General features: G+C 38.6%; 1 protein-coding gene across 1 annotated transcript in view; it reads left to right on the forward strand.

The window, feature by feature from the left end:
* The window catches only part of C13H8orf34 (chromosome 13 C8orf34 homolog), a 408,836-nt gene that overhangs the window by 60,637 nt on the left and 332,112 nt on the right, over positions 1–16,087 (forward strand). The window contains 2 exon segments of the mRNA XM_053559485.1: positions 9,840–9,987; positions 14,691–14,822. Coding sequence (XP_053415460.1) covers positions 9,840–9,987; positions 14,691–14,822 — 280 coding nt within the window.

Here is a 16,087-nt window from a genome sequence, read left to right on the forward strand (position 1 = left end):
GGGAAACAAAGATGTCTGAGACCTGTTTCCTGATCTCATGAACTCCCCAGAGAGCTGCACTGATAAAACACATGATTTCATACAGGGGCTGAGTGTTGTCTAGAACCGTATCATAATGTTATGGCATTATGCCACACTAACTTTGTTGGAGAACATATGTATTTTATATATTTTAAATATATATATTTATAGGGCACATGTTACGTTTTGATACAGGTACGCAATGTCATAATCAAAGGTTAAGTAGGGTATCTATCATTTCTCTGCATTAGGAAAGATTTATCATTTCTCTGCATTAGGAACATTCCAATTGCACTCTCTGAGTTATTTTAAAGTATACCATAATTTATTGTTGACTATAGTCACTGTGTTGTGCTATCAAATGTTGTTCATTTTATCTAATTATCTAACTATATTTTTGCAACTGTTAACCACCCTCACCTTATCTGCCCCTCCCCGTTACCTTTCCCAACCTCTAGTAACCATCATTCTACTCTCTGTCTCCATGAGATCAATTATTTTAACTGTTAATTCCCACCTATAAATGAGAACATGCAAGATTTATCTACTTGTGCTTGGCTTATTTCACTTAACACAATGTTCCATCCATGTTGCTGCAAATGACAGGATTTCATTCTTTTTTATGGACAAACAGTATTTCCTTGTGTTTGCACACCACAATTTCTTCATCCATTCGTATGGTGATGAACACTCAGGTTGATTCCAAGTCTCGGCTGTTGTGAATAGTGCTGCCGTAAACATGTGCGTGCAGGTATCTTTACAATGTAGTGAATTCTTCTTTGGCTCTTCCCCCACCAGTGGGGTTTCTGGGCCTTATGGTAGTTCTAGTTTTAGTATTTTGAGGAACCTCCATCGTGTTCTCCATAGTGATTGTAGTAACTTACATTCCCACCCACAATGTACGGAGTTCCCCTTTCTCCACATCCTTGGCAGCATCCCTCATTGTCTCTATCTTTGATAAAAGCCATTTTGACTGGGTGAGATGTAGTTTTGATTTGCATCCTGAGGGCTATTCTTTTATTCCATGTGATTCCTATTCTGATGACTCCTTCTTTGAAGCTATACTATGTATGTAGTCGGCCTCTGTGATGCCATTTGTCCCCTGTCCCCTCTTCAAATGAACTGCAGTTTTCCAGCATTCACATGGCTTTTGCGAAGTTGTGATGTCCCTCACAGCCTCGCTGATTGAGGTATAGTCAGGGCCTCTAGCTGGGCACCCCGTCAGTATGTCCACTGTGTCGTCTCCCTGAGAATTTTAAAATTTGAGACCAGCCCTTGGGCATTAGTCAATAGACAATGATAAAGGACTCTGAAATCTAGGATGAAGCCCTTACACCGGCAAGGCAGAATAGCAACATGGTGTATTCTTTTTATATTCATATACCTCAAACTGGGAGCCAAAGAGGCTTACAAACCAGAACCCTTAATAGACATAGATAAAACAAACAAACCAAAAGTGAAGCAACAAGAATGAAAACTTTCTCTCCAGGGGAAGGACCAGCAAGCTCCAACAGAAACCTAGTAGAGAACCTCAACTCCCACTATACAGCCAGGGCACATGGAGGAGGTTTGATCTGCCAGCAACAGCATCCCCAAAGCCCAGGATATTCAGGCCCTGCTGCACAATCGGGGAATTGGTGGGTGGTGTGATGATCTGACAGTGGCAGCAGCAAAGCCTGAGGCTGAACACAGCCTGGCAGCATAAAGCAGATACCTGTAGGCGGCTTTCCACCTGCAGTGGCCAGAGAAGCAAAAGCCTGTATCCACCTTCTTTCTGTGAACCGGCGTACGACCACGGAGGGCCAGAGCCCTCTTGCTTTCTCTCTGCCCAGGGTCATTCTGGTGGTAGCAATGGCCCCTATCTGAACTTTAGATTCGGATCATTCCCACAGCAGGAGTGAGGGGAGTTCCTGTAATACTAGGAGAACAAAGCACCCCAGAGTAGCTTTGCAAGAGTACAAAAAACAAAACTGTCATCAGAACTAAAGCCCATGAAAGTACACCAGAATCTGTGCTAAAACTGAACAGGGCAACTGCTTGCCAAAATAATTGATGGGATACAGTTGAACAGGACCAAGAGTCTCCTAACATAGTGACCAGACTGGCCAAGAGATTAAAAAAACATAATCAATCAGGAAGACTTAAATGAAAAAAGAACAATCAACTGAAGCCAATATTAAGAAGACTGAGACATGGGCGGTACCTGTGGCTCAAGTCGTAGGGCGCCGGTCCCATATGCTGGAGGTGGCGGGTTCAAACCCAGCCCTGGCCAAAAACCACACACACACACACAAAAGAAGACTGAGACGTTGAAATTATCAGACAAGGATTTTAAAGCAGCTAATTTTTTAATAATTAAAAAATTTCTTGCACATTTTAGCAAATCATATCAATAATATATTAAAAGAATCATACACCAAGGCCAAGTGAGATTTATTTTAGATATATAAACCTTGTTCAATATCTGACAATTGGTTCATATAATTTAGCATTTCAGCAGGCTAAGGAAGAAAAGTTATCATACTAACTGATGTGAAAAACCATTGATAACAGGGCGGCGCCTGTAGCTCAGTGAGTAGGGCGCCGGCCCCATATGCCGAGGGTGGCGGGTTCAAACCCAGCCCCGGCCAAACGGCAACAAAAAAATAGCCGGGCGTTGTGGCGGGCGCCTGTAGTCCCAGCTGCTCGGGAGGCTGAGGCAAGAGAATCGCTTAAGCCCAAGAGTTAGAGGTTGCTGTGAGCCGTGTGAGGCCAGGGCACTCTACCCGAGGGCGGTACAGTGAAACTCTGTCTCTACAAAAAAAAAAAAACAAAAAAAACCATTGATAACAACTATAAGTACCTGAAGAGCAGAGGGGAACTTCCTTAGTCTTATAAATGCATCTACAAAAATTCTACAGCTAACATACTTACTGGTGAAAAAGAATGATTTCCCTCTAAGCAAGAATGTTCACTTAAAATACGTGGGAGACGTTTCAGCCACTGTACTAAGACTATGAGAAGAAATCAAAGGCACCCGGATTGCAATGGGAAAAATAAAACTGTTTCTATTTGCAGATGACATGATTGTCTATGTACACAAGCCCCCCAAAACTCTTAGGACCAAGAATGAAGTTCACTAAGGGTGTAGGATAAATGATGAATACATAAATTCAGTTGAATTTCCATATACTGAAAAGAACAAGTGGAAACCAGAATAAAAATGTGATTTTACTTAACTACTCCAAAGAAAACAAAATAATTTGTTATAAAACTAAAAAAAAAAAAAAAAAAAAATGCACTACATCTCCAAGATGAAAAGTAAAAAATGCTGGGCAAAGCATTTAGCATCTCCATAAATAGATGTGTATGCTTAAAGCATTTCCATAATAATTTCAGTAAGGTTTTTGGTAGACATAATCAAATGTATTCTATAATTTGTATGATAAGGGCCTAGAATAGCCAAAACTGTTTTGAAAAAAAAAAAAAAAAGGAAATGGGAGAAATCACTCTTTCTGAATTTAAAATTAAGATATGACTGTGGAAATCAAGGCATGTTGATGCTGGTAGCAGGTTAGACCCATAGATCAATGGAACAAAATAAAGAACCCAGAAGTAGATGCACAAATATGCCAATTAATTTTTTTTTGAACCCGCCACCTCCCATATATGGGGCTGGCACCCTACTCCTTTGAGCCACAGGCGCCGCCCAGTGCCATTCAATTTTTGAGAAAAGTGCAAAAGTGATTCCATGGAAGGATAGTCTTTTTTTTATTTTAGGTTAATGTGAGGGTACAAATAACCAGGTCACAGTATTTGCCTTTGTTATGTAGGGTCCCTCTTGTGGTTGTGTCCTGTGCCCACAGTGTGTGCCACACCCCCCTGTGTCCTGCCCATTCCGTGGGAGCACCCTACACACCCCTCCTCTCCTCTCCCATCTCCCAACTTGAATTGGAATGAGTTTTTCTCCAATATGGGTGTGAATTAGATCATCTGCTGGCTTCATGTTAGTATGGAGTACATTGGAAATTTGCTTTTCTATTCTTGCGATACTTTACTAAGAAGTGTCGGGGTCCCACCGTGGGGCAGGGTCCGCTAAGACCTGTGGAACTGGTGCGACCCACTGAAGAAATATAAAGTTAGGAACAGTGATAAAGAAAGAGACAGGAAACACAGAATAGAATTTGAAAAGGTGGGAGCTCAGGGGACCACCGCCTGTTCGTGGGCTCCTGCGAGTGGCCTCGAGTCTTTGTTCCACACAGCTTTTATTGAAATCTCTGCCCAGGTGGTAAGCTGAGGGAAGGAACAAAGACACCAGCAGTCTCTCTGAGCGAGCATATCAGCTCCTGTTGTTATGATGAACTTTAAGGATTTGAGCAGTTTTGGAGCATCTGACACTTGAGCCTTTTGTGGGGGAAGCCTCCTGCCTGGAGTCACACACACAGATTCCTAGGGAGGTGGTAAGCTCCGCTAGTTCACTGTGGAGTCAAACACCACTGGTGTTAATCTCCTCTGAGGAATCCTTGGGAGAGGCTTTTCCTCTGCCATAAGGGGTGCAAGCCCCTTGCCCAAATCTCAGGGCTTAAGCTGTTCCTTAGTCTTTGCCCCAGCCAAATGCAAATCTCCACAGTGGGTATCTGCTTGTCTGTTTAATGGACAGGAAGCAATCTAGAAGGTGTATCTATTCCAGGTCTTGTCATAACCCCTTTTATGACCATTTACTTCCTTGGAGTGTTCATAGACGCAGCAGGGGATTGATGTAAGCTGTATCCCCAATAGGCTGGAGTTTCAGGAAAGGCTGGAAACTTGTTCAGGTAAGGAATTTAGCAATGGCTGCTTTGAAGGTAAACTAGCTGACTTTTCCTTGTTCTGACTCTTTCAGCTTGCTTTTTAATTCCCCTTTTTTCTGGGGTGCTCTCCCCTGCCAAGAATGGGGTCTTTGGTCCCCATTCTTCCTGCAAAGAAGAATGTGTTTCAGCTCCATCCAGGATAATACAATAAAGTCATCATCTTTCTATGGTTGAATAGTATTGCATGGTATACGTATACCATAGTTTGTTAAGCCTTTCCTGGTTGCTAGGCATTTTGTTTGTTTCCATATCTTGGCGATTGTAAATTGAGCTGAAATAAACAATCTAGTGAAAATGTCTTTATGATAAAATGATTTATTTTCTTCTGAGTAGATGCCTAGTGGTGGAATTGTGGGGTCAAATGGGAGGTCTAATATGAGTTCTTTGAGGATTCTCCATACTTCTTTCCAAAGAGACTATATTAGTTTGCAATCCCACCTGACAGTGTAAAAGTGATCCCCTGTTTTCATGTCCATGCCAGCATCTTCAAATTTGGGACTTTGTAATGTGAGCTAATCTTACTGGGATTACATGATAACTCAGAGTGGTTTTGTTTGTATTTCTCTGATGATTAGGGACACTGAGCATTTTTTCATATGCTTGTTACCTGTTTGACTATCTTCCTCAGAGAAGGTTCTGTTCATGTCTCTTGCCCAGTGATGAAGAAGGATAGTTTTTTTTTTTTTTGCAATTTTTGGCTGGGGCTGGTTTTTGAACCCACCACCTCCGGCTTATGGGGCTGGCGCCCTACTCCTTTGAGCCACAGGCACCACCCAAGAAGGATAGTCTTTTATATAAATAGTACTAAATAAACAACATTCATAGGAAAAAAATACCTTGACCTTGAACCTTGCACTTTTTACAAAAATTAACTCAAAATGGTTCATTGACTTTAATGTAAAACATAAAACCATAAAACTTTAAAAGAAAACTTGGAGGAAACTCTTCAGGACATAGGGCTTAATGAAGAGCTCTTACGTATGGTACCAAAAGTATGGCTAATAAAAGAAAAAACTGATAAACAGACCTCATCAAAACTACAAGCATTTTGGCTCTATGAAAAATCCTGTTAAAAGACAGAAGAGTAAAACTATAAAATGGGAGAAAATACAGCATTTTTAAATCACGGGTCCAGCCAGCAGTACTATCTATAATGCATAATGAAGTCTCGAAACTATAAAAAAGAATCCTTTGAAAATGGGCAAAAGATAAGTATAGATGTTTCCTTAAAGGAGATACACAGGTAGCAAATAAACACATCAGGAGATGTTCAACATCATTAGTCAATAGAGAAGTGTAACTAAGACTACAGTGTCTCTAAACATACACAGACACAGTGACCCATGTGTTGCAGATGTGAATGTGAAATTGTGTGCTCACTCTAAAAATAGTTTAGTGGTTCCTTTTGAGAACTAAGAAACTGCCGCACTCTTAGCATAGAATGTAGTAATTGTACTCTTATGCGTTTATTATAGAGAAATGAAAACTTCTATACTCAGGAAATCCTATACACAAATGTTCATAGCAACGTTATTCGTGATATTTCAAAACCCATAAACTAGCCAAATGTCCTACAATGGTTATTAATGTTTATTAAGCGTTTAACACACTAGGATACATCTAGTACCATCGATTAATAGTAATCAAAAAGAACAGATGATAGATAGGCACTAATACTTGGTTGAAATGCAAAGAAATTATGCTTACTATACAAAGCAAATCTCAAAGTTTATGTACTTCAAGATGTAACATTCTGCAATGACGTAATTACTTGATAACAGAGATGAACAGATTAGGGGTTTCTAGGCTATAACTATGAGGGTAGAAAATGATGGATGTGACTGTAATAGGTGATGGGGTGAGGGAGTCTTGTGAGGATGGCACAGTTAATGATTGTGGCAATGGTTATATGTGGTTATCCTGCAATAAAATTGAGTCAAGCTACACATATGCACACACAGATTTTGGAAACAGTTTTCACATTGTTTCCTGATGACTTTCTCTTGAGGTTAACAAGGATACAAGCGTTACTTCCTTCTCCAAGAAATGAAGCAAAAAGTAAGTTAGTCCCGAGTCACAAATTTTTAGGCAGAATGCCGTGGCGCCTGTTTGCTGTGATACTCAGAGCAAGGGCTTTTAATCTGGAGTCGGCAGAACCTTAGAGGCTCAGTCCACAGGTGGGAAAACACCAGGAATGTTATGTACTATTTGGTGTTTGTGTGTAGACATATGCTTTTGTGTTTGTTTTTAAGCAGGGGATTCTACAGCTTCTATTAAATGAAATGGATCTCTTACTAATAATGTCTGCTGTTGCCTGATGACCCGTTCTATGTTTAATAACGAATAATTCTGTGATGAGCTAGCAACTTACTCTTGCTTCTGTTCATTTTTCTTTTCATTTTCTGGAATCCTGTGTGATATACAATCAGTGTGAATAAAATATAGTACATCTTTTTTTTTAAATTTAAATTAATATGAGGGAACAAATTTTTAGGTTACATTGTTTTCACATCCAAGGTAAGTTCAAGTTGTAGGAGAGCCCTTCACCTGGCAGGGGTGTGCTGAAAACCCTGGAATTGTGCACGTCAGGTGAGATCCCACCAGATGCCTGCCCTCCTCCTGACAATCGCCCCTCTCCCTTGTTACACTTCCCCCTTGCTAGACTATATTTGTGTTTTATCATTCGTATGAGTGTGCAAGTGTTTATATATTAGTTTATATTAGTATTGAGTACAATGGATACTTTTTTTCCATTGAGATACTTTACTAAGAAGCAAAATCTATAATGTTTTAATTGCATTCCATGGATGTGTAATTGGGGTTTAAATGAGCCCTACATTGCTTTATAATTACCTTTACAACAGAGAAATGGCCTCTTTATTTATAACTGTAATAATTGAGAATTTAAATAGCAGAAATAAATAAAACCTTTGCCAACTAGTGTTTTTCTTACTTGTTTTTTTTTTTTTTGGAGACAGAGTCTCACTTTGTTGCCCTTGGTAAAGTGCTGTGGCATCACAGCTCACAGCAACCTCAAACTCTTGGGCTTATGCGATTCTCTTGCCTCAGCCTCCCAAATAGCTAGCACTACAAGCGCCCACCACAATGCCTGGCTTTTTTATTTTCTAGAGAGGAGGTCTCCCTCTGGCTCAAGCTGGTCTTGAACTCCTGAGCTCAGGCAATCCACCCACCTTGGCCTCTCAGAGTGCTAGGATTACAGGCGTGAGCCACTGTGCCTGGCCTACCTATTTTTCAGAATATAAAAAATATTACATTTGACTGATGGTATTTTGCATTACGGCGTATTTAATTGTAAAATTCCTTTGCTCTTTTTCATTTCAACTCTATGTTTAATTTCCACATTTTTGAGAAATCCTGAATCATTTTATGCGTGTCTTTACAAGCAGCTTGGGATCTTATTGTCTATAAAATCCATTTAGCCTCTGTATTCTTAGACTTAGAAATGTAAAGAAATATCCCTGAGATAATCATAACAGCTCTTGCTGAACTAAAAAATGTGTTAGTTCTTATTTGTTGGTACAGTAAGGGACTGTAATTATTAATATTCACCTGTGTCAATAAATCAACCGTGTGGTCATTTATTCATTCAATAAACATTCATTCAGCACTGTGAACTAGGTGGAGTCCTACACTCTAGGGGTGAGCAAGAGATTAACAAACCAGGCGCGTCCCTACAGTGCTGTGGTGGGAGGAGGGGACACAGACAACAGATGGGTGAATAAATATTAAACAAAATGATCCTGGAGAGCGCTAAATGCTGTGAAGTAAATCAAATAATAAAGTGATAAAGATTTATGAAGATTGTGTAGGGGGAGCTTCTCCAAAAAGGCATCACGAGTGACTGAATGATGACTAGCTAGCTATTTGGACTTCCAAGAGAAAATCATGCAAGGCAGAGAAAAGAGATGCATCGGCAAATAAAGACGGGTTGGGGAATTTTCAGTAATGCTTTCTTTAGCACTCCTAATATCTGATTTTTCAGGGCTGAAAAATCTCTAGAACTGCTGCCTCTCACAGAATCTCAGCTTAAAGTGACAATGGACAAGCTAAAGTTTTAGGCTAAAACCAACAGCATGAAATGTGACTGATATGAATGTAAAATGGTGCGTGTAAATTCACAGACCCACAGTACAAAGAGGTATCTACGTAGCTTGATAGCTGTTCATATTTGAATAATCTGGGGATTCTAATTGGCCGCAAAATGGAGATGGTTCTTTGCTGTTCTTAACTTGATGAAGCAATTTGTAGATATTTCCCTGGGGCTGATTTCTGCCCCATTTAAGGTATCTTTAGAGCTTCCCAAGAGGGAACATCCTACTTTGCATGTAGAGAACTCATCATTGCTCAGCTCAGAAGGAAGAAAGGAAGGAAGGGAGGGAGGAAGGAGAAAAAAAAAAGAGAAAATTACTGATCAGGGCTTGTTATAAAAAGAAAATTCTATATCGCTTGGAGACTAAGACAATGTTTTGTTCCTATGTGTTTGTAACTTATTATTTCTTTCATTTCAACAAAATTTTCTTTAGTTTGGGATATTTGTCTATTATTAAGAAGGAAAAATGACATTCGTATTAAGGTATAAGATGAAGTAAAGCAAAAATTTAGTTTATACTGACATCTCTCAAAATCATAATCCAAAGTTTAAAATTCCTAGACATTAATTTAAAAAAGAATTTAGATTAAATTTGTAGTATGTTGTTGGTGAAGTATAATAATGAAATAAGCAGAAATAAATGCTTCTTGGTTTTGCCATATATTAACTGTGTAACAGACAGTTTACTCCTCGGTGCTTCAGTTTCCTCAAAATGAGGACAGTAAATTGTACTTGCCTGAAAAGATTGTTATGAGCGTTAAATTACTTGTGATATTTAAAACAGTTGGAGAATTATTTGGCAATAGTGCTAATAAGTAAGTGTTTGCTGTTATTATTGCTGTTGTTAGATATAAATGGGTACTGTGTTCTGTCTTCAGGAATTAATGACCAAGTTAATAACCGAGACACCTGACCAACCCATCCCATTTCTCATTGACCATCTTCAGTCTAAGCAAGGAAAGCGTGGACAGCTTCAGAGAACTTTGTCTGGATCTGCAGCTCTCTGGGCAGAAAGTGAAACATCAGGTAAACAGAAATATATTTTGCAGTTAATTTGAGATCCATTTCTAATGTAAAAATTTCCAAAGTCTTTTTGATTATAATAAGATAAATCTAGATGGATAGTTACCTAGAGTTTCATGTATTCATCTGTGACTTTATCCAGATGTTAGAATTTGTTATAAAGTGTTCTTGCAATTGAATAGATTGTAATATATTATGCTTCCAAATATAAGAATTAGTACATTCTATTTTAATATAAATAAGATCATATTTGTGTAGAAATACACATATTCCCTTCTGTAGGAATTCAAACTGATTATTCTGAACTTTATTCTTTTCTTTTTTATGAGGAAATTTGAATTAAATGTTTGTTGCTCATCTGTGTAGAAAGTTAATCAGTTGATTTTTACAAAGTTACTTTCCTTGTTGCCCAAACTAGTAATTATTCTCTGTTTCTCCCGACCCTCATTTTATCTTGTGCAGTTAAGTTCAACCTTAGGAAGATTCATTCACTCATTTCACTGGGGAATCTTTACCTTTACAGCCTTCCAAATCTTTCCGTTAAACACTGGTGAAATAATTGGGTAGATTTTTGTTCTGTCTTCCTGTACAGAACGTGTATCCAATTTTTTTCTTCTGCACACTCGTCTGTGGTTTTGGCTTTACTTTCAAAATCTATTTTCCTCATGTTTGCTTGGGTCACAAACTCCTTGCCCGACTCCCATGAGAATCTGATTGGCTGAACTCCAAATACTTTCCTGGGGTGGCATCACCACTTCTCTCCTCTTATGCCCTGTGGGGTTCCATGAAAGAATTTTGATCTCTTTTGGCTGTATTCTTCTGAGAGTGCCTTCTTGAGACCATGTGGCAAGGCCGTGATAAAGTAGGTAAAGGATAAGATATCTCCTGGGAAAGATAAATACATCTGACATCAGTTATCCATGCAGAAGTTATTTGCATCATTTAGGAAACTAGAACATGAGCTTTTGTCATATAGAAGAGGGAACTCATTTTTTTTTTGGCCTGAATTTCTTGTGTTCAGATTCTAAGTAGGGAGGGTATATAGGCATGTGCTTTGGTTTATATAGTTAAGATGGCACTAACCACAGGAAGGGAGATCAGATGAGCCCACTAAAGCTCATGTGAATCCATATTTTATAAATCACAGTATTTGGAGAGACTAGTATTAATACATTAAACTCTACATTTTTAACTAGTGCACACTTAGGGTCTCAGTGTTCTTGTGACAGAAGTCTATGTGTGGCTTAGCTGAGTCTTCTGTTCAGTCTCATAAGGCTGCAAATCAAGATAGTGGGGTTGTGTTCTCATCTGAAGGCTAGACTAGAAATCGGTTTCCAAGCTCATTTGAGTTGTTGGAAGACTTAATTTCTTTTAGCTATATGATTTGAAGTCCCTATTTTCTTACTGGTTTTCAGCTAAGGGCTACGCTCAGCTCCAAGATGCAATCCAGAGTTCTTTGCCACGCATTTCTCCCACATCATGGCAACTTACTTCTTTTAGGGAAATAGGAGCATTTGTCGTATCCAGATCTGCTAAGATATTCTTATATAATAGAATGTAATCATTACATTGAAATTTCCTCATCTTTGCCATTATTCTGTTTGTTTGAAGCAAGTCAGGGGTCCTATCTGCACTCGGGAGTTGAAAAGAGAGGGAATGCTGTGGAATACTACCAGGAGACAGGTTCTAGTTAAGAATTACCATGTTATTTCATCAGTTCTCTTAGAGAGTTCCTACTGGTGAATTTTAGTTTCTTGTGGGGCATCTTAATAGGTAATTACAGCAGGCAATTAGATGTGAATCTAAAGCACTGGGGATGGGTGAAGGCGGGAATCCCAGTTGTGCTTTCAATATTCTACAGTCATGACAGCAAAAGAATGGAGGAAGATGTGGTCAGATTTATAGATAGACTGTGGGGTGGATTGGGAGGCGCAAATGTGTGATGATCCTTCTGGATGCCATACATTTTGCCTCATTTTAAAACATGAAGGTATTTGCTGAAGACAGAAGGGTGAGGGCTCAGGTAGGGGAGACTGACTTAAATGGCACCAGTTGTGAAAAGTAACCAAGAGAAAGGAAAAAAAGAGATGGCAAAGGGAAATTAAAAAGGTTGTTAAGCAGTTCTGGGTCCTACCCTGAAGTTGAAGGCATGAATTAATTATTATTAAGTAGTCGTGAAAAAATGCCAGCAAAAAATGTGATTTTTCTCTAACCATGCCCAGAAGTTCTGGATAGGGAGAGAGAAAACAGTTTGAGGGACTGAGAATTGCAGCTGTGTTACTGCAGTGAGAGTGGAGGTGGGGAGAACAATTCTGTGAAAGGACATTTGGGAGTAGATTGTGTAGGTCATCAAACATGCGATGTGGTCGGGAAGGTGGTGAGCAAGTGCAGGAAGAGGTGTGGACAGAGAAAGCCACGCCGAGTTCGACACCTTTAAGAGGTCAATGCAGGGACACTCAGAGGGATACAGAAGGAACTGAGCTGTGCTGAGATGTTGTGATGTTTGAGATCAAGATGTTTGAGATAATGAAGGAAAAGTAAGACAAAAGGAGAAGAAAGGCATAGACTTACTTTTACAGGTAAATATAACCCAAAGAGGCTATAATGTGGGTGGTGGCAAATAAGGCCCGTTGAAACCTTCTTTGTGTTGGCGCATCTCCTGCTTAGCTAGACAATGTCTTCATACGCAGAGTACGTGGGTATTTATACGTTCTGTAAATATCTGAGAATGTATCTGGAAATTTGGGGTGCATCGTTTTCTCTTTAAAAGTCTGTTATTTACTGGATCAAATGGTCGGTCTATTTCAAGTTTTTCAAGGGACCGCCATACAATTTTCCCTGGAGGTTACATTTAATATTGTGAAGTAAGCTGCATTTTTCTTCCTGTATTGATTCTTTTCTCAGGAGGTTTATTAAATGAAGTGTGTTGTCGGTGTCGCCCTTTCAGTTTTCTACATTATTGGAACACTAATTTAGGTGTTGGTATTACATCTTAGTTTCCTGTCAGTACTCCTTATCTTCTTTTTTAGAATAAAATTTCTGTGTGCAGTTATATTTTTAATCATAGGGTGGTTAGCCTAGATCCTCTCTAATTTCTTTCTTTTTTTTCCAAAGAATCCATTTTCCTTTGTTTTTGTTGAGAAAACAGAATAGTCATGTTCCAACATTTAGCAGTTTTTTTCATTATAAATATTTTTAAAAACTATTATTTCTTTTACATTTTGAATGCTGTATTCTTGTTTATACGAAACATTTTTTAAATGCTTTTTTTCTATTTATCTAAACTTTAATGAGAAGTGTTCTACCTAGTTCTGGATTTGACAATAAATAGTGTAAGTGGATTCCACTCTGTCCCCTCCCCATGAAGCTTGGGACTATTTGTATCCTTTTGAAATTTGGTGAAGGGGAATCGTAGCTGCTTTTAAAACTATGCACAATGCGAGGGTATTTAGCACACCCCTTGGGGAAAGGGCTCCTCTACAACTTGAACTTTACCTTGGAAAGGGAACATTGTAACCTAAAAACTTTTATCCTCAGAATAATTTGAAATAAATAAATAATAACCCCTCCCCCAGACTGTGCAAGTCCATGTAATGTGTAACAGTGTCAATTCAGTGTTTGTAAATGGTAGGCCAAAGAGAGGCTGGTGAGTCATCTGTAAAGCTAAGAAGGTTTTTTTTTTTTTTTTGTAGAGACAGAGTCTCACTGTACTGCCCTCGGGTAGAGTGCCGTGGCGTGACACGGCTCACAGCAACCTCTAACTCTTGGGCTTACGCGATTCTCTTGCCTCAGCCTCCCAAGCAGCTGGGACTACAGGTGCCCGCCACAACGCCCGGCTGTTTTTTGGTTGCAGTTTGGCCGGGGCTGGGCTTGAACCTGCCACCCTCGGCATATGGGGCTGGTGCCCTACTCACTGAGCCACAGGCGCCGCCAAAAGCTAAGAAGGTTTTAAAACTGGTGAATTAAGACAAGGAGACAGAAGGAAACTCTGAGGAACGCTCCATAAAGGAGAGGGATGGAAATGAGGAAGGAGTGAATGAGATGGAGAACAGAGTAGTCAGATAAGGGTATGGGGATGAGGAATGGAATGCCCTTAGAATAAAAGGAAGTAAAACCTCACAAAGGTTGATCTGATCTGTCTAAAAACATGAACTACTTGAAAAAGAAGTCAAGAGAAATGAACTCTTGGAATGAGCCTTTAATCTGGGAATCGGTATGACAGTGACCACCTTTAAAAGGAAACTTTAATAAAGTTGGTTAGATTGAATTAATCTATCTTTAATAGAAGGGAAATTGATTTAAGTGAGTATCAATGATTTTATGTGTAATAATGGATAACATCAGGTGAGTGAGATTTACTTAAATGTTTAACTGTTTTTATTTGCAGAACATAAAGTAATGGCTTATTCCATGGTACTCATTCATAGAATAGTATTTCGAGGATGGAAATCTATGCCTTATAAAGTCTTTTGAATAGTTTCATGGTTTTATGTGATATAATCTTATTTATATACAAATCGAGTCATATATAACCTATTCATATCAGATTCAAAACTCATTGACAGATGAAATTAAACAAGGAATATCATTTTTGAGATGAGACAATGGATGGCTTTGACAGTTATATTTAATGACTTCATGGATTTAGTTTTTAATTAATCTTGAAATCACTTTATTGGGTTTATATATGTATTTTGTTTTAACAGAACCTAAAGGAACAAGAAGGGATTTCAGAAGCTATGACAAACCTTGGCAATTAAATGCAAAGAAGCCTAAAAAATCAAAAAGTGACCTTGCCGTATCTAATATTTCTCCATCATCACCGGACACCAAGTCATGTAAGAAAGCTTGTTATTCAAATGCTAGTCAATGTATGTAAGTTTAGTTTGTTAAGAAAACAAAGACAAAGTAGTCATTTAAGCTCAACTTTTCATTTATATTTCTGGCTGTTCATCCTAATGAATTTATCTGTGTATCTGCTCAATCACTTATATTTTCAAACGTGTAGTTTATTGATATCTTTTTGAATATAATATTCTTTGAAACTGCAGGAGTAGTTCCCTTGTCTCTCATGGTGGGTGGCAACATTGCGTCACATGTAAAACAGCACCTAATAAAAAGCCTTTTAAATAGTTTCATGGTTTTACATGATTATAATCTTATTTATATACAAATGGAGTCATATATAACCTATTCACATATTCACCTGTGTTTAACAAATTACATAAAAACAAATTCAATCTTTTAAAGTGGAAGAGAAGGAGATTTCTGTTCAAAACATTTAACAAAAAAATTAAAAAATCCTTCATCTGAGATTACCCTGAAGTCCTCATTATTTAATTTCTTCCCTGCTATCCCAAGTATGGCTTCTGTCTCCGCGGCCCACCGCCCTGGTAGCTACTGGATTTCTCCAGGGTTACTGCCTGTAAACATGTCAAAGCGCCCTCCGCAGCCTGGAGCAAATCCCAGTTATTCTTAGAAGAAAAGAGAGCTTGCAGGCTGTTCCTCCTGTACATCCATTCCCTGTGCTTGTTACAGAGTGAGTTGTTTGATTTTAATTCCCACAGAGAAAGGAAGGAGTAGGCAGGAAATATTTATCTTTGTTTGAAAATGTTTGAACAACCACTCTGTGCTAACTGAAGTCTGAATCTGGGTCACTGGTGAAAGCACTAAGTGAAAGCTGTGAGTATCTTTACTTACAGAGTAGAACTCATAAGAAGTATTGTCTTAACCACCCTACATTATGGTCAAAGTTAAATGACGTATTGTGAACTTTAGAAAGTATGATTATAACCAAATTATTCTGCTTTACCAGTTTGGCATATAAAGTTAGGTCCTAATGTTTTAAAAATATGCAAGTTTAAAATTTGCATGGAGTCATAACAATATACTCAGTAATATTGAACACAGTGCCTCCTACCATTAATACAGGCTCATTGGTAAAAGTGAATAAAGACAGAAATAAAAAATTAAATCAGTTCTCAGTGTCCCTTATCTTCCTGGAGATTTCTTTCTCCCTCTGAATGATCAACCCATAACCCTAGGGCATTACTTAATTATGGGGTCACTGCCGGATTTCTTATCACTTCATCACTGAGGGGAG

This window comes from Nycticebus coucang, chromosome 13, assembly GCF_027406575.1.
Source record: "Nycticebus coucang isolate mNycCou1 chromosome 13, mNycCou1.pri, whole genome shotgun sequence".
Taxonomy (NCBI): domain Eukaryota; kingdom Metazoa; phylum Chordata; class Mammalia; order Primates; family Lorisidae; genus Nycticebus; species Nycticebus coucang.